Source organism: Natator depressus, chromosome 2 (assembly GCF_965152275.1).
Source record: "Natator depressus isolate rNatDep1 chromosome 2, rNatDep2.hap1, whole genome shotgun sequence".
NCBI lineage: Eukaryota > Metazoa > Chordata > Testudines > Cheloniidae > Natator > Natator depressus.
This window is the reverse complement of record NC_134235.1, coordinates 82,829,429-82,849,150: the sequence shown is the minus strand read 5'-3', so window position 1 is coordinate 82,849,150 and position 19,722 is coordinate 82,829,429. Positions and strand designations below refer to the sequence as shown.

Sequence of the window (19,722 nt, the reverse complement as noted above, 5' to 3'; positions counted from 1 at the left end):
TAAAAGACTGTAAAGCTAACGCAAAGGAAAGTTCAACAATTACATTTTAAATCCTAATATCAGTGAATAATGAAATTGTGCTTTCCTTGTTTTAAAGTTATAGCATAATCAATCCATTTTAATATCAAATTTATCAGTTATGTATAAAGCATAAAAATAAAATAAATGCTAGGTGTTTCGCAACAAATTGAAGAGTGCAAATTTCACAATACAGTCAACTTTTTAATCACGGTAACAAAGACAGGAACTCAAATGTTCTTCAGTAAACTCAGCTTCTCCGTAAAACCATACACCATCAGAGTCTTAGTCCAGATCTTCAGCTGGTGTAAAATGGCATAGCTTCATATAAATCAATGGACCAGTACTGAATTACACGACCTGAGAATCTCATTTGTTTAAAAAGAAACCTTAGAGTGATATTTAGGAGTAGCCAAATTAGAGATGTGTGTCAATTATTTCAAGTCAAAATTCATCTGGCTTTGATTTTTCCTAATTTGTCTTTCACTTCCCTCTCCCTCCGCCCTCCCCCCCCCAAAAAAGGAGGGAGGTGAATACAATAAAACAAACTGAAGCAATTTTCACTGATGTTCACTACCTAAAACACTCATTTGAAATTCAGCACTCGGGAGGAAAAAAGTACCAAAACATTTGTTTTGTTGTTGCTGCTTTGCTTTTAATCTAAAAGTAAGAGGTAACATTCCTAACATATTCATTGTATTTTTTGAAAATGTGTGCAAAGAGCTTTATATGTAGTTTTGGAAAACAGAACCAAAATTACTATCTTTCTAAAACAAAACAAATGTTTAAATGTAATGTTTTTTCTCCCCCTTGTTAAGCTGAACAGAGTTAGCTCAGCTCCACTCTCTAAACTTTTCAGTCGAGAAAGCTAGTGAAGAAAATAAAAAGGAAGGTTAACTTACGTGCCCCAGACTGAATTTTCATCAGCTCCTGAAGGTCACTGGTGATTTTGGTGACCTGCTTGTGGAACTGTTGGACAGAATTTTTGAGGCCAGAAATGTCTTTGGAATGAGATGTCATGGTTCCATTCATCTGATTGATGCAGTTCCATAAGCTAGTGACATGCTTGTTCAGACCTTCTTTTATTTGCTGCAGGCTACCTGAGATGGAGTCCATTTTGCTGCAGACTTTTTCAACATGGGACAGTCTGCTATCCACATCCGAGACTCCCTCTTGGATACCATCGGTGTTCTCTTTACATTTCCTGAGGTCATTAAAGATTTGGTACTTTAGCTGTTCCATCCTCTCCTTCACCTCATTACAGCAATTATTTGGGTGAGAGGTTTGATTCACAACTGTTCTTCGTATTTCATCTATTTTTCTGAATACACCTCGCTGGATCTTTTCACATGTAGAATTGACACCCAGAAGTTGCTCCTTGCAGCTGCTCAAGCCAACCTGAAGATTTTTCACATCTTTATCGATGATGTTTAGACCATACCAAAGTCTACGCAGATCCTTCTGGATGTTTTGTTGGTTGCTCTTAGTAAAGTTAAATTTCTCATTAAGGGAACCATTTAAAGACTCCAAAAGAGCAGAGTTGTCTTCTACTTTCAAAAGCAAGTATTCATATTTGTTGCTACCATTTTCTATGCTTTTCTGAAGGTCTTCCATATCTAGGGGTGCAGAGTGGCATTTCTGCCAGCAAAGCTGTTCAATGGCTTGCAGTTTGTTCCTCAGGAGATTCATCTCAGTTGTAAGCTGCTCATTTCCAGATCCTGGGTCACTGTGCAAGACTGATCCTGAACTAATTGATAGTCCATCTGAGGCTGTGGCATTGGCAATTTCTAAAATAGTGCCACCCAGCCTGTCTTCCAGTGCCTGTAGTTTTTGATCAAGTAAGTCTCTGACTTCATCCACTTCAGCAGCTATAGCGCCTCGGAGAGTTTCCTCAATGTAAAAACAATGTTCTTCAGCATTCCTCTCTGTAATATTAATTCTAGCGTCTAGCTCCTCCCATCTTGGGCCAAAGATGTCTTCTAGATTTGGAGTGGACATGCGAATGATTTCATTATCTATTCTGGCATTTAAGATTCTGTGTGCTTCCACAACTCTGTCAAGTTTCTCATCCAAATTCTTTATCTGTTGACCAAAGTCATCACTGTGGCTGGTCTTGCAGCAATCTGACTGGTTTGAAGGAGCCTGGATCTGAGTTCTGAGCTCGTTTATTTCTTTCCTTAGGCCATTTTCTTTTTCTTCTACAAGTTGTATTATTTCTGAACAGCTGGTTTCATGGTCATCACATTGTTGCTGGATATCCATTAGTTTGTATTCACATGAGTTTTTCAGATCTGCCATTTTCTTCTCCAATCCTTCCAGCATTTCTTGTCTCAGGGCCTCAATTTTAGAATCTAGATATTCCTGATATAAATCACCACTCGGTATTGTTATTGTAGGTCCTCGTACTGCTTCCTGCAGTTGTTTTAATTGCCCTTCATAGCTTTTCACTTTCCCATTCAGTTCTTCCAGCTTGTCATTTTTTGTCTTCAAGGTATTTTTGACCTCAGCTAGTTCAGACTTTATGTCTTCCATTCCAAAATCAGTAAAAGGCTGTTTCTGGTCTTTATTGCCAAGGATTCCAGGCAGATGAATACTGTCTGTTTCACCACCCAGGACACTATCAGGCCCTGGGTGATCATGAAGGTTGTTCAGCCACGAGACCAACATTTTACTGGCATCTTCTTGGACAGTAAGTTTCAGGTTTTCATTCACACCTGCTAAGGAGGATTGAAGATCAAGCACTGTTTGCGTAAGTCGAAACAATTCATCCTCAAGGAACTGAATTTTCTTCCCAGGTGATTCCCAGGGCATTTCTGTTGGTTCTGAGTCTGTTTTAAAGACATAATGGAAAATTTGGATGCAAGTATGTCTAAACAACAACAGTTTAGAACAACTGGAGATCAATTTTAATTTCTTTAGGTCAAGTTAAAAGCATATTAATGTTTTATAAATATTATATAGGTTGGTGTCATCTTTTCTATTCTCAGTCCTTGTTGTCGGTGGTTTATAATTCAGTCGTTATCAGTTCATTCCAAGCTAAAGGACTGAAATCTTTAGTGTTTTGGCTGCATCCTGCACTAGAGATCCTTATGCCCGTCCCTTCTTTGTAGACCCATGATATCTAGCCGCTAGTATACATATTAAGTAGCTATACTTACCTAGAGTTTACATGAATGATTATTTTAGAGCCATTATCTCTCTCATAACAATAATTAATACTGGTCACATTATAAGCAGAAAACAACTTTACCTTTTTCTGCTCCTGAATTATTTGTGAATAGGCATTAATTTCAGTGGGACCACTCGTGCTTACAGTTAAGGTTTGTTCTTAAATATCTTGTTGAACCAAGGTCTAAGCACATTTATATGATGGAGTAACGCAGATTCCAAGGTTATAACCCTTGTTTTAAAAGTTCCAAGTTATTTAATATACATTTTAAAAGTCCATAAGGAATGTGTGTTTTCTACAAGCAAAAACTAGAAAAGAGACAAAGGAAATCCTCACGCACAAAGAAAATTATTAGATCATAACACTGAATTTATTTTCTTTTGTCAAACAAAGGTAAAAATTTAGTCTTGTAGTTGAAACTCAGTTATTAACTAATAACTGCACTTCAATTGCAAGGTAATATATGGTCAAGATATAGTGGGCAACCTTATATATAACCTTTATGCACAATGAACTCATATAAATTGAATTTTCAGCCTGATCATTAATTTTTGGATTTAGTCATTCAAGTCAGGTCCTTGATGTAATTTTTGTATACATAAATACAATATATACATACACAGATTTGTGTGTATATATATGAATATAGACATACAAACTGTATATATAGTGTAATAGAGAGACAAGGTGGATGAGGGAATATCTTTTATTGGACCAATTTCTGTTGGTGAAAGAAACAAGCTTTTAAGTTACACAGAGCTCTTGCTCAGGTATGGGAAAGGTACTCAGAGCGTCATAGCTAAATACAAGGAGGAACAGATTGTTTAGCGTAAGTTAGAATATCTATTAAGGGACCATTCAAGTTGAAGTAGTCCACTAACACCTCTGCAGTCATAGGATAAAAAGGGGAGGGGCACTGAGGTTACGAATTCTTGTAATAAGCCATAAATTTAATGTCTTTATCAAAACCATGATTTTTAGGCCTGGTCTACATTACAGATTTTGGTAGACGTAAGCTACCTTGCCTTGACTAACTGAGGAAGTGTCTTCCCTTAAATTTGGCTCTTGCAGAGTGATATGGTGTTTCTGTTTTGTGTGTGAAAAATGATAAGACAGAAACACCGTATCATCCGTGGGTGAAGACTTTTCACAAAACCATTACTCCATATCTGAGTATGTACTCACCTACTAAGGAAACCTGCATAAACACCTTCGAAAGACAAGCCTGAGAGCTTACATTCATAATTTTTAAAAAAATGAGGAGTACTTGTGGCACCTTAGAGACTAACAAATAAATTTTGTTAGTACTCCTCGTTTTCTTTTGCTGATACAGACTAACACGGCTACCACTCTGAAACCCGATTCCTAACTTTGCTCGACACCAGGGCCAGGTCTATAGAATTATGTCGACCTAATTTACGTGAGCATACAGTCACTGCAGTTATTAAATCACTTGTGTGTGTAGACACTTGACTTCTTTTGTCAGCAGTGCGCAGCCTCACGAGTGCTTGTATCAATTTTATTGACAGGTTTCAGAGTAACAGCCGTGTTAGTCTGTATTCGTAAAAAGAAAAAAGAAAAGGAGTACTTGTGGCACCTTAGAGACTAACCAGTTTATTTGAGCATGAGCTTTCGTGAGCTACAGCTCACTTCATCGGATGCATAGCATATCGTGGAAACTGCAGAAGACATTATATACACACAGAGACCATGAAACAAAACTTCCTCCCACCCCACTGTCCTGCTGGTAACAGCTTATCTAAAGTGATCATCAAGGAGGGCCATTTCCAGCAAAAATCCAGGTTTTCTCACCCTTCCCCCCCCCCCCCCCACAGACACACATACAAACTCACTCTCCTGCTGGTAATAGCCCATCCCTCTTTGAAACCTCTCTTTATAATGCGCATGATAATCAAGGTGGGTCATTTCCAGCACTAATCCAGGTTTTCTCACCACCACCCCCCCCACACACACCCCTCCAAAAACCACACACACAAACTCACTCTCCTGCTGGCAATAGCTCATCTTACAATGTGCACAGTAATAATCCAAGTTTAACCAGAACATCTTGGGGGGGGGGGGGGGTTTGTAGGAAAAAAACGTGCCGACGTGCACGGGCTGAAATTGTGGAAAAGCAGCATCACTTGCCCCATAACCTCAGCCGTGCAGAACACACTGCCATCCACAGCCTCAGAAACAACTCTGACATCATAATCAAAAAGGCTGACAAAGGAGGTGCTGTTGTCATCATGAATAGGTCGGAATATGAACAAGAGGCTGCTCGGCAGCTCTCCAACACCACTTTCTACAAGCCATTACCCTCTGATCCCACTGAGAGTTACCAAAAGCATCTACAGCATTTGCTCAAGAAACTTCCTGAAAAAGCACAAGATCAAATCCGCACAGACACACCCCTGGAACCCCGACCTGGGATATTCTATCTACTACCCAAGATCCATAAACCTGGAAATCCTGGGCGCCCCATCATCTCAGGCATTGGCACCCTGACAGCAGGATTGTCCGGCTATGTAGACTCACTCCTCAGGCCCTACGCTACCAGCACTCCCAGCTGCCTTCGAGACACCACTAACTTCCTGAGGAAACTACAATCCATTGGTGATCTTCCTGATAACACCATCCTGGCCACTATGGATGTAGAAGCCCTCTACACCAACATTCCACACAAAGATGGACTACAAGCCATCAAGAACACTATCCCCGATAATGTCACAGCTAACCTGGTGGCTGAACTTTGTCCTTACCCATAACTATTTTACATTTGGGGACAATGTATACCTTCACATCAGCGGCACTGCTATGGGTACCCGCATGGCCCCACAGTATGCCAACATTTTTATGGCTGATTTAGAACAACGCTTCCTCAGCTCTCGTCCCCTAACGCCCCTACTTTACTTGCGCTATATTGATGACATCTTCATCATCTGGACCCATGGAAAAGAAGCCCTTGAGGAATTCCACCATGATTTCAACAATTTCCATCCCACCATCAACCTCAGCCTGGTCCAGTCCACACAAGAGATCCACTTCCTGGACACTACAGTGCTAATAAACGATGGTCACATCAACACCACCCTATACCGGAAACCTACTGACCGCTATTCCTACCTACATGCCTCCAGCTTTCACCCTGACCACACCACACGATCCATCGTCTACAGCCAAGCTCTGCGATACAACCGCATTTGCTCCAACCCCTCAGACAGAGACAAACACCTACAAGATCTCTATCAAGCATTCTTACAACGACAATACCCACCTGCGGAAGTGAAGAAACAGATTGATAGAGCCAGAAGAGTTCCCAGAAGTCACCTACTACAGGACAGGCCTAACAAAGAAAATAACAGAACGCCACTAGCCGTCACCTTCAGCCCCCAACTAAAACCCCTCCAACGCATTATTAAGGATCTACAACCTATCCTGAAGGATGACCCAACACTCTCACAAATCTTGGGAGAAAGGCCAGTCCTTGCCTACAGACAGCCCCCCAACCTGAAGCGAATACTCACCAACAACCACATACCACACAACAGAACCACTAACCCAGGAACCTATCCTTGCAACAAAGCCCGTTGCCAACTGTGCCCACATATCTATTCAGGGAACACCATCACAGGGCCTAACAACATCAGCCACACTATCAGAGGCTCGTTCACCTGCACATCCACCAATGTGATATATGCCATCATGTGCCAGCAATGCCCCTCTGCCATGTACATTGGTCAAACTGGACAGTCTCTACGTAAAAGAATAAATGGACACAAATCAGATGTTAAGAATTATAACATTCATAAACCAGTCGGAGAACACTTCAATCTCTCTGGTCACGCAATCACAGACATGAGGGTCGCTATCTTAAAGCAAAAAAACTTCAAATCCAGACTCCAGCGAGAAACTGCTGAATTGGAATTCATTTGCAAATTGGATACTATTAATTTGGGCTTGAATAGAGACTGGGAGTGGCTAAGTCATTATGCAAGGTAGCCTATCTCCCCTTGTTTTTTTCCTACAAACCCCCCCCCCCCCCAAGACGTTCTGGTTAAACTTGGATTATTGCTGTGCACATTGTAAGATGAGCTATTGCCAGCAGGAGAGTGAGTTTGTGTGTGTGGTTTTTGGAGGGGTGTGTGTGTGGGGGGGGGGGGATGTTGGTGAGAAAACCTGGATTAGTGCTGGAAATGACCCACCTTGATTATCATGCGCATTATAAAGAGAGGTTTCAAAGAGGGATGGGCTATTACCAGCAGGAGAGTGAGTTTGTATGTGTGTCTGTGGGGGGGGGGGGGGGAAGGGTGAGAAAACCTGGATTTGTGCTGGAAATGGCCCTTCTTGATGATCACTTTAGATAAGCTGTTACCAGCAGGACAGTGGGGTGGGAGGAAGTTTTGTTTCATGGTCTCTGTGTGTATATAATGTCTTCTGCAGTTTCCACGATATGCTATGCATCCGATGAAGTGAGCTGTAGCTCACGAAAGCTCATGCTCAAATAAACTGGTTAGTCTCTAAGGTGCCACAAGTACTCCTTTTCTTTTTTCTTTTTATCAATTTTATTGTCAGTGTGGGATGGCTCCTAGAAGCCAGTAAGAGTCGACGTAAGCAATGCAGTGTCTACACTGACACTGCATTGGCTTAATTACATCGACCATGACTAGGGTGACCAGAAAGCAAATGTGAAAAATCGGGATGGAGGTGGGGGGGGTAATAGAAGACTATATAAGAAAAAGACCCAAAAATCGGGACTGTCCCTATAAAATTGGGACATCTGGTCATCTTAGCCATGACTCTATGCCACTTGGGGAGGCGATGTTACTAAATCGACGCAGAGAGGCACTTACGTCGGCAAGAGCCAAATTTAAGGGAAGACATTTCCACAGCTGGGTCGGCGCAAGGCAGCCTACGTCAACCTAACCCCGTATCGTAGACCGGGCCTAAAAAATCATGGTTTTGATAAAGACAATGAATTTATGGCTTATTACAAGAATCTGCAACCTACTAACTCCTCCCCCGCCCTTTTTTGTCCTCTGACTGCAAAGGTGTTAATGGGCCACTTCAACTTGAATGGTCCCTTAGAATATCTGTTAACTCCTTATTCTAAACAATCTCTTCCACCTTGTATTTAGTAGTGACGCTCTGAGTACCTTTTCTAGACCTGAGGAAGAGCTCTGTGTAGCTTGAAAGCTTGTCTTTTCACCAGCAGAAGTTGGTCCAATAAAAGATATTACCTCAACTACTTTGTCTCTCTAATATCCTGGGACCAATATGGCTATAGGCATAACTGGTGTGCTAGTTATTTGAAATACTTGCCACCATCTGTTGTCCTTTTTCACAAATAATCACTTACATTATCTAATCTATATTATTCTGTTGAAAATAGATTTATTCACTACTTAAAATCATAGCAATCTGTTCACTTCCAACCCAGTGTATGTAACAAATGCTAACGGAATTCTGAGTGTTGTACATGATATTAATTTCTGATAAATGTTGTAATAAATTCCTCCAGCAGAAGCCTTCTGTTTCATTGTCTTCTACTTAACCGAGACTAAAATCACAATCTTGTAGTAACTGAACTTCATTTGTTGGATCATATTAAAGAAGTTCTGTATTAAAATCACAAATGAGTTTGATTCCCCATAGTTTAAATTCCAGGGTATTACTAATTAAGAGGTCTCTTGGGTTTTGGTACTGTTTCTCTCCCTCTATGTGTGAAACTTGCAAGCTGCTAATTGTGTTAGTACATTCTAAGACAGAATCTGTTCTCAAAGCAATTCACAGAGACTCAAAGCAATACTCTAACAACAGAAACAGCACCCAGAGACTCCCCGCCCTTTTGTTGTATTAACAATTGTGATTAAAATAGAGATAGAGGATGTATGTGGACGGATGCTTGGTGTGGATAACAACTGAATGATCAGGGAGGTGCCAGCCTAAGAATCCAGTGTCCATCGGCTGAAGAAGGCGTCAAGTGGAAATAACCAGAGGACCCCCGGAGGGCAGACTGGAATCCACCCAACAGCCTCAAGAGTGGGAGAACCAAAGAACAAGATAACTTCTTGGAGCCGTCAGGAATGTGCTATCTGCTGATTGATTCAGCAACAGCATGATGAAGCAATTCCCATAGACTGGCATAGGAAGAAATTCCTATAAAAATAGACTCTTAAAAAGTGAGAACTTTGGGGTCTGATTCTGCAAACCAACTTCCAGGAGCATCAGATGAGCATCTGACAAGGCCCTGCTCCCTCCTCATGTCCAGGCCACCTGGCCAGTGGCTTGGCATGAGCAACTCTAAGGCTGGTAACTATGATGACAACCTTGCAGAACCTCTGTGTGTGTGTGTGTGTGTGTGTGTGAATGTGTGAATAAATATGAGATTGAATGGAATGTTATAGCTATAACTAACTGCTTACTATGATAACAACCTTGCAGAACCTGTGTGTGTGTGTGTGTGTGTTTGTATGAATGAATGAGTGAATAAAGATGAGATTGAATGGAATGTTACAGCTGTAACTAACTGCTTACTATGATTCTTTCTGTATTCACAATAAATGTGGTATTTTGCCTTTTTCCCTTTAATAAGATCCTGCTGGTTTTTAATTTATTGGTACAACATTTTGGTGGAGAATTGCGAAAGGGGGAATATTGGTAAAAAACCTCAGTTATTGTAAATATTGGTGTGCACACCGCCAGCTCTAGTGAGCTAGGCATTTCTATTAGGTTAACCAGACCTGCTGGCCTCCGAGAAGGTAGCAGGGGACCTGCTGGCCTCCGAGAAGGTAGCAGGAAAAACAGATTAAACCAGACCTGCTGGCCTCCGAGAAGGTAGCAGGGGACCTGCTGGCCTCCGAGAAGGTAGCAGGAAAAACAGATTAAACCAGACCTGCTGGCCTCCGAGAAGGTAGCAGGGGACCTGCTGGCCTCCGAGAAGGTAGCAGGAAAAACAGATTAAACCAGACCTGCTGGCCTCCGAGAAGGTAGCAGGGGACCTGCTGGCCTCCGAGAAGGTAGCAGGGAAGAACAGATTAAACTAGACCTGCTGGCCTCCGAGAAGGTAGCAGGGAAAACAGATTAAACCAGACCTGCTGGCCTCCGAGAAGGTAGCAGGGGACCTGCTGGCCTCCGAGAAGGTAGCAGGGAAGAACAGGTTAACCGGACCGGCTGGCCTCCGAGAAGGTAGCAGGGAGAAATAGGTTAACCAGACCTGCTGGCCTCCGGGAAGGTAGCAGGGGACCTGCTGGCCTCCGGGAAGGTAGCAGGGGAAAAACGCATAGATTAAGCTATGATTTCAGAATCTAGGCTGTGTCACTTGCTAAGTAATACCAGCAGTGACAAAGAGATTGAAATATCCATGTTAAGATGTTTAAAAGAAAACAGGGTAAGCCAGTACCAGAGGGAGGAATGGAGTCAGAAGGAACTCCAACCTCACCTTTTGTTAAAGAAATTACACCTTTTAAACAAAACCTTCAAAAATTTGGGCACAGTCCTTGGACTAAACAAGCCCTAGCTGATCTCTGCACTATTTCGGACCTAGAGGATAGATTGGCTCAGTATATCCTCATATACAAACCTTCTAGTGCTGCCAAAAGAGATGCAGCAGCAATTTGGTTGTTGTGGGAGGCATGTAAGGATTCTTCCCTCTGCTTGTCTTCATGTAAAGAGGAAAAGGCACAAACGGAAAAGGGAGCAGACAATTGGAAGGTGCTGGCTACAAATACCCAAAGCCAGCTGAAAATAGTGAAAGAGGCACTCCAGGAATACAAAAAGAGTGAAAAAGTTAACTCTGCAGAGGCTGGAGGGAGGCAGGTAAAGGGGGAGAAGGTCCTATGTATGGCACCCCCAGGCATAATTACAAAGAGAAAGAGTAAAAAAAAAAAGTTAACTCTGCAGAGGCTGGAGGGAATTAAGCAGCTAAACTTTGTGAAAATGTTAAAAAGAAAAAAAAAGTGTTAGAGAAAGAGCATTCTTGGTTTCTTTGCAGCCATTCTGAGGGAAAAATGGGCCCTTTTCCAAAGGAATGTCTGTAAATTAGCCAGGCAAAAGAAACTGATTAAAATCATTTGACTGGACAATTTAGTCAAATTTGCTAAAAGAACATAAGGGGGTTCTATTGGAACTTAACTGCCTCAAATGTATAAAGGGAATGTAAGATGTAAAAAAACAGAGCAACGTGGAAGGGATGTTAAAGAAAAGAAAATGTGTATGTATCTATCTGTGTGTGTGTAAATATCTAAAGTTCTAAGGACCAGTTGGTTTTGTTTTTGTTTTAAATAATGCCACTAAAAATCCATTTGACTCTTTAATTCAAAGTTGCAAAACTGACAGACCTTTTTGCTAGACACAGGTAATTAGTGCTGTTTGGCTTTGGGATTTGGCATTTAACCCTTAAAAGGTAACTCAATGCTTTACAAAATTTAAAATGTTTTTAAGTTGTGGCTGCAGCAGGGCAGTCAAAATCTGGAGAATAGAAAAAAAATTGGATTATTTTTGTTTGGTTGGTTGGTTTTTGTTTGTTTGTTTGATTTTGTAACAAAATAGCAGATGAGAGCTGTAGTAAAAAAAATAAATAAATACGAAATTTAAAAAAGACAGTGGCCCTCTGAAGCAACAGCAGGGGTGAGGTGCACAAAACAAAAAGAAGCAATGTTAGAAACACTGAGTCTTAAAATGGCTCTGAGTAATCAGACTGTCACTTTGATAAAGGTACATGAAAACTCTGTAAGCAAAAAAAAAAAGAAATAGTTACACCTTATGTAAAAATTGATATGGATAATGTTATAGAAGTTAAACTATGGAAGGAATGTGCATTTGCCCCAGAACATGCGCAGGGTATATTGTAGAAGGGGCAAAAGAAATGCAAACATACCATGCTACTTAATTAAAATGCTATTAGGGCTCCAAAGGGAGCCACAATAGGTTGGGTTTTCTTTTTCAGATTGCTGTGTGTTTTGGAAGCAGAAGTTAAAAGTAATCAAAACTCTGGTGAAAGCTGATTGTGTCCCTTTTAAGATAGAGTCTCTGAGCTGCTGATGGCTTTAAATCCAAAAGCAGGAAGCTTCTGTGAAAATGCAAATTACCTAAATGATAAAGGAAGGAAAGAATTAGCAGCACAAAGGAGCTGCAGATAAAGGACATACCTGGTCAGCAAACAAATTGTCTAAATAAAAGGCATGGGATAACAAGATAATTTTAATAAATTTAATGATAATAAGTATCCCTGTAACAACATATAGTGTGTATGATTTTTGGAAAAACCCTTTAAGGTCGTATGGTAATGATGCTTCTCAGTTATTACCTGTAAATAAAACTTAAAGCTTAACACAGCAGGAAAAACATTATAAACTTGGTCTTCTGTATAAGAAGGAAAACTCAGGGATTTAATGACTAAACAGTGGGATAATTTCCCCATAACCCTTAAAAGATAAAAGCCATTGAAACCTGGCCTGCCTATAGAACAAAAACAGGAAAATACGGGGGCAATTCCTCTGTTTTGCCTGCAATCAGCAAGGGTATTTGTAAAAGAAATATTTTAAGCAATAATCTGCCACCCCAAAAGGGGTAGAAACATGTTCTTTTTGTCTTTCAGAAAATCAGGAAAAGCTAATGCCAGCTGAAAAGCAACCCAAAACCATGAATCTACTGTCACAATAGAAATTGTGTTTTGTGTTCTATGTTTTGTCTTGTGTTTTGTCTTGTTGCTAGCACTGTTGTGTGTTTAAAAAAAAAAAAAAATACTGAAGACCTGCAGGTAATTAAAAATAAATTAAGCTCTCTGTCCCAGCTACAGGACAGCCTGACACAAAAACAAGTACATGCCAACGTAGACTTGGTCCAAATTGGTCTGGGTAACCTAAAAGCCCGATGGAATCTTTGGCAATGGCTTAATACTACCACATGGCTTATGCATAAGAAAAAAAAAAAAAAAATTAGAAATAGGAAACCACACAGCCATAGCTATGGGATGCACTGAAATGCAGATACTTGCACTAGCTACTTTGGAACACGAAATGTTCTGGGTCATATTGGGAAATATTAAGGGTTTGATGCATTTGTTAAAACAAAGAAAGAGATCATTGTTTGACACTTATCAATATGAATGGATGCAATATGTTTCCAGTATTGTAAAACCAGACTTGTTAATGGGAGAAATTGTTGTCAAAATTGCACACCAACAGTCACTGGAGGCAAAGGTATTGAAGGTTAGCCCACTCCCCATATTACACGTGGGATCCTTCTGGCTACCCTGGACCTCGAGCCAGTGGGCTGGGGAGGGAGGGAAGCTATTGGACACTAGAGGTTGTACCGAATGGACTCCTCAAAAGTGGGTGTGCCTCACCTTGCCTGTTGCCCCAGAACCTTGTAGTAAAGATACATCACTAGGATCGTGTATGTGGCATGAATTGGAATCACAAACTCAAATTGCCTCACAGTACCTTCTCTTGAATAGGCTACATAGAAAGTGACACTGACGATTATAAATCTTAGTGTCAAAAGGGGGATTATGTTGGATCATATTAAAGAAGTTCTGTATTAAAATCACAAATGAGTTTGATTCCCCATAGTTTAAATTCCAGGGTATTACTAATTAAGAGGTCTCTTGGGTTTTGGTACTGTTTCTCTCCCTCTATGTGTGAAACTTGCAAGCTGCTAATTGTGTTAGTACATTCTAAGACAGAATCTGTTCTCAAAGCAATTCACAGAGACTCAAAGCAATACTCTAACAACAGAAACAGCACCCAGAGACTCCCCGCCCTTTTGTTGTATTAACAATTGTGATTAAAATAGAGATAGAGGATGTATGTGGACGGATGCTTGGTGTGGATAACAACTGAATGATCAGGGAGGTGCCAGCCTAAGAATCCAGTGTCCATCGGCTGAAGAAGGCGTCAAGTGGAAATAACCAGAGGACCCCCGGAGGGCAGACTGGAATCCACCCAACAGCCTCAAGAGTGGGAGAACCAAAGAACAAGATAACTTCTTGGAGCCGTCAGGAATGTGCTATCTGCTGATTGATTCAGCAACAGCATGATGAAGCAATTCCCATAGACTGGCATAGGAAGAAATTCCTATAAAAATAGACTCTTAAAAAGTGAGAACTTTGGGGTCTGATTCTGCAAACCAACTTCCAGGAGCATCAGATGAGCATCTGACAAGGCCCTGCTCCCTCCTCATGTCCAGGCCACCTGGCCAGTGGCTTGGCATGAGCAACTCTAAGGCTGGTAACTATGATGACAACCTTGCAGAACCTCTGTGTGTGTGTGTGTGTGTGTGTGTGAATGTGTGAATAAATATGAGATTGAATGGAATGTTATAGCTATAACTAACTGCTTACTATGATAACAACCTTGCAGAACCTGTGTGTGTGTGTGTGTGTGTTTGTATGAATGAATGAGTGAATAAAGATGAGATTGAATGGAATGTTACAGCTGTAACTAACTGCTTACTATGATTCTTTCTGTATTCACAATAAATGTGGTATTTTGCCTTTTTCCCTTTAATAAGATCCTGCTGGTTTTTAATTTATTGGTACAACACATTTACCCTCACAGTGTTTTATGAAAACATCATTTACTCTTACAGGTTTCATCTCAACAGTTGAGGTTTGCTATTTATCTGCCCTGTAGGATTAGTTAGTTATGTTTAGACTGCCCTTTTACAAGTAAAATGCTATGCAAGTATTATGCATTATTAGTGTGTAATTTAAAATGATCAAGTATTACTATTATCGCTTTTGGTTCTATAGCAGTGCTAATCAAACTCATCTTCCCTGCAACATTCTGGGGGGAAAAAGAAAAAAACCCACTAAAAACCTTTAAACTGTATCACAAACAAGTTTACCACAAGGAGTTTCCTGAACTATTACTGACCAGCATGGGTTTATGACCAGCCTTATAACCCAGTCATTCATCACCCCCAGGAAACACCCTGAATCAATATTGTTATAGCTTTGCTATTTCCCCCCCACCCCCACTATATGAAATCTTGAATATTGTTTTTGAACCATTCAGTAGCCGTGTAACTGAAGCCACTTTTCTTTTGGTTCAAACGACAAAATACAAAACTAGACATGATCATGCATACCAAGAGTCAAACAAAAAGTTACCCAAGACTTTCTTCACACCAGTTCGTGGTGGTGGAGTGGGAAACAGGATGGTTCTTGGTTGTTCTGCTGGGCCTTCTCTGCAATCTGCACCTTTATAACCAGGACAACATCTCCACTCCAGTTCTGTTACTGTCTTGTAAGCAATTGTATATCGAGGTCTGAAACTCATACGGTAGCTGCCAAAATAGAAAGAGAGTACTTAAAAGTAATCTATAATCAGTCAGTCATTTATATCAGACCTAGATTCAAAAAGACAGTAATCAATGATGACTAATTAAATTAACAATACCTACCAAGATTTATTTTTCCTCTTAGAGAGAGCATAACACTCTAGTTATACATACACATGAACACCTACCCACTGTTGGTAAGAGTTAACAAAGAGGATGTGCCGCCTGTATAAATCGGGTTTTCGCACTATGAACTGACTGATGTACAGGAGAATGGGAAGTTACTGAGAGTGTTGGTGACTACCAGTGTTAATACTGCACTACTGATTCAACAGTTTTCCTTCCCACTGAATGCTTTTTCTTACATCCTTAAACACAGAGTAGCTGCTGAATCATAGCCAACCTGAATCTCAAAAAACTTTTGCTGCCTATTTTGTCTTGTAAAAATACTACTTTTCTGCATTATGTTGACTTAATTTTTTTTTCAGCATCAGCATATGCGATATAGTGACCATAGGTGCCGACTCTGTGGGTGCTCCAGCAGCTCCCCCCCCACCCCCGCTCACCTCTGCCTCCTCCCCTGAGCAGGCCGATGCATCCTGCTTCTCCCCCCTCCCTCCCAGTGCTTGCGCCAAGAAACAGCTGTTTCGCCTGGTAAGCCTGGGAGGGAGGGGGAATGTGGTGTGCTTGGGGAAGAGATGGGGCCAGGGTGGGGATTTGGGGAGGGATCCAATGGGGCAGGGAGGGGGCGGAGTCGGGGCAGGGCAGGGTGAGGCGCGAGCCCCCACCGGCACCAACAAAAGTTGGCGTCTGTGATAGTGACCATTGTCAGAATTAGGAAAGAGGTTCCATTCATTGAGAGTGGCTTAAGAAAAAAAAGTTTGGAGGTGGGCACAGAATAGGGATATGAAGGACATAGTCAGAAGAAAGGCTTGGAATGATCAGGGGAGGGGGAAAAAGGAGATTAGAGTAGAGAAGTAGGAAGGAGTTAAGGTGTAGAAGATCTTGAAGACAAACCTAAGTAAGTGTGCACAGGCAGGGTGCCAGGAGAGACTGATTTCTGTTCTCAAAGTGGCTGAAGTTTGAAAGCTGCAACTTGGTCTAGAAAGATTACTCATTCAGAAGCACTGCTGGGCCTTGTTTTTAGTAATTATTAGTTTTACTGGGCCATCTTATGAGCATTTGAAAATCACATACTGAGCGTATACAGTATTTTCCCCTAAGTTCATTAAATGCACACTTAAGAAAAGATGTGGGATGTGTATGTCAGTAGTTACCTGCATTATGAAGCCCTTCATCTCCCACAGTGCTCCAAAACCTGCCCTGATAATTTTCACACAATGTGGCTAGATTCTGGTGCCTTTGGTAGTAATGTCCAGGTATTTTTTAGCCAAATAGTTCAAGATTAGGGAATTACCACGTTCTATGAACATTACTTTGTAAGACAGCAGAGCTTTGAAACCCTAGAGAATGACAGGTTTCAGAGTAGCAGCCGTGTTAGTCCGTATCCGCAAAAAGAACAGGAGTACTTGTGGCACTTTAGAGACTAACAAATTTATTAGAGCATAAGCTTTCCTGGGCTACAGCCCACTTCATCGGATGCATAGAATGGAACATATAGTAAGATCATATATACACACACACACATACGGAGAAGGTGGAAGTTGCCATACAAACTGTAAGACGCTAATTAATTAAGATGAGCTATTATCAGCAGGATTATCACTACAAAAGTTTTTTTTTTCTCCATGCTGTTCCATATATGTTCCATTCTATGCATCCGATGAAGTGGGCTGTAGCCCAAGAAAGCTTATGCTCTAATAAATTTGTTAGTCTCTAAAGTGCCACAAGTACTCCTGTTCTTTTTCCTATAGAATGAAACACCTTATTTTTATAGTTTTTAATTACCCCCTTTCCCACCAGCTCTTTTCTTTTTAGAAAAATCCAGAAAAAATAAATTTAATTAAATGCAAAAAACTATATATAAAAATTTTAAGTTTCCATGGCTAAGCACTTGTAAGCCAGTAAATTACAAATTTGGAACGTTAACCTTAATTCTGCACCCTCTGTTTATGTATTACAACAATCTTTAATCAGATGATCACCAACTATGTCTAAATATCAAGTTTCTTCCCTATACATGATACATGTGGCATCTTGCAATTTTTTTCATACTACATTGACAGACATCAGACCATCTTCTCCTTATGGGTATATGCTGAAGCAAGACAACACACACACGCACATCTCATTTCAGAGTAAGAGACAAGGAAAACAAAACAAAACAGGGACTATTTTCTTTAACTGTGTCTCCATAAATTATTACACTTAGAATAAAAAGTAATGTGAACAAATACAATGTTACCTATTTGCTTGAAATAATGCCTTCACTGTTGATAAAATTAGTATCCTGTTGCTATCGTTTATACTGTATAGTGTTTGGTTTGCTTTTTCATGTCTCAGATTTGTTTGTCTGATTGTGAGTTCTGGTGATAGGCTAATGAAACATACACACACTCCACAACTTTGATGTCACTGGAATAGTAATGCAGTAGAAAGGAAGACAGGATAATGACATAGGACTCAATGGGAGTTTTGCCATTAACTTCAGGAACATATGGATACAGGCAACACACTGCCGAGTGAGCACCACAGACAGTCACAAAACTTGAACTATATATGAATGACTGTATTAAATTAATCATTTTCTAACATTAAATTGGGAAGAGTGTTATTGTTTAAATGAGACAGAAATCAACCACCAGACTAAAAAGTTTATATCCTGCAGTGTTTGGGAAACAATTCCTAACACAAATGAATTAAATATTATTTTAACTGTTACTCTTGCTGACTTCTTGCCACATGCAAAAACAGTTGCTTTAGTAATTAGACATATTTTAGCCAACATCTTCTATTCAGTAAAAATGTGTCTTTATCACAATTGTAACATAATGTCCTACATCCGTTATCCATTTACTGTCCCTCTCTGATTTAGTATGCGGCTCAGAAAAGTCAGGGGGAAAAATGACTATTAAGAATCCTTTTCTCCTCTAATCAAGTTTCTTTCCACATTCCACTATAATATATTCTAACCTTTGCATCAATCTTAGATCTAAAGAAAGAGAATGCTTTTCTGCATTACTTTCATTGCAATCTCTAGTTTGAGAAAGAAAGAATTATTGGACTGTGAAGACAACTGTGTACTTTCTTCAACTGTTATATTTTTAGGCAGCCTAATTAAAATATTTTTTTAAAAAATCACTTTCTGGAGTCTCTGATCCTTGTGGTTATTTTATCTCAAATGCAGAAGTCCACAGGATTTCTCATCTGCTACTCAGCTAATGTTAACAAAATAATAATCAGAGTCAGTGTATCATGGTTTCAAATTCTGACCTACGGCACACTCATTCAGACTGTTTCCACTAAATTTTACATTCATGAAAATATAAACTCAGAACTGTAGGTTGCACACAAGTTTATCATTTCTGTTATGATTTCCATCGACAGATCTAACAAATCCTGTTTGTAAATGCAAAGTACAGATGTCCTAGGTCAAATTCCTAAACATTAAATAGATTAATGTAGTGGAAAGTGGAACAATGAAAAAAACAACATCCTGGCCACCCACGACTTTCCTGTTCATCTTTTCTTGTTTATAACATTAAATCACTTATATTCTATATGTAAATTTTGTTAAGGTGCTTTTACTTTGACCTACTTGCTGGAGACAGTGGAGTGACTGAGGATTAATTAGATATTTCAGTGGTTTGAGGGTCATTACAATCTCTCTCAGAAATAGCATCTAACTGGAATACAAACTTTGAACTCATAGGTCAATTTTGGTATGAAGGAGATGGCAATAGATACTCTCCGATTTCCATGAAATGTTTAACTACTCTAAGCTTGGTGTGTGTTCCATTCCATCCGTGTGGGGCCAAACTCCTTTTTGAAAATTAAGATATTTTGTTAATCTGCTCCAAATACAATTAGCTAGGAGTTTGTAATAAACTTTTAAAAGAACAGGTTTAAAGGAATGTAAGAAAAGAACTCAGACACAGAATTTCATCTCATTTTTTTTTTTGAAGCAGTCACTTTTGCAATTCATAACACAACTATTGCCCTTTACCCTGTGCACATTTTCCCTGTGACCTCCTTCAGAGCTAAACAAGAGGAGATCATCTCAAAAAATATTCAGGTAAAAATAAATCATGACAAAAAACACATAAAAAGAGGAGTGAAACAAAAATTAA

General features: G+C 40.0%; 1 protein-coding gene across 1 annotated transcript in view; it reads right to left on the bottom strand.

Moving 5' to 3' along the window:
* Window positions 1–19,722, bottom strand: part of EMILIN2 (elastin microfibril interfacer 2) — a 61,995-nt gene that overhangs the window by 24,976 nt on the left and 17,297 nt on the right. Inside the window, exons 3-4 of the mRNA XM_074944549.1 lie at window positions 15,303–15,478; window positions 921–2,846 (exon numbers count right to left, since the gene is read on the bottom strand). Coding sequence (XP_074800650.1) covers window positions 921–2,846; window positions 15,303–15,478 — 2,102 coding nt within the window. The remainder of the gene's footprint in view (window positions 1–920; window positions 2,847–15,302; window positions 15,479–19,722) is intronic.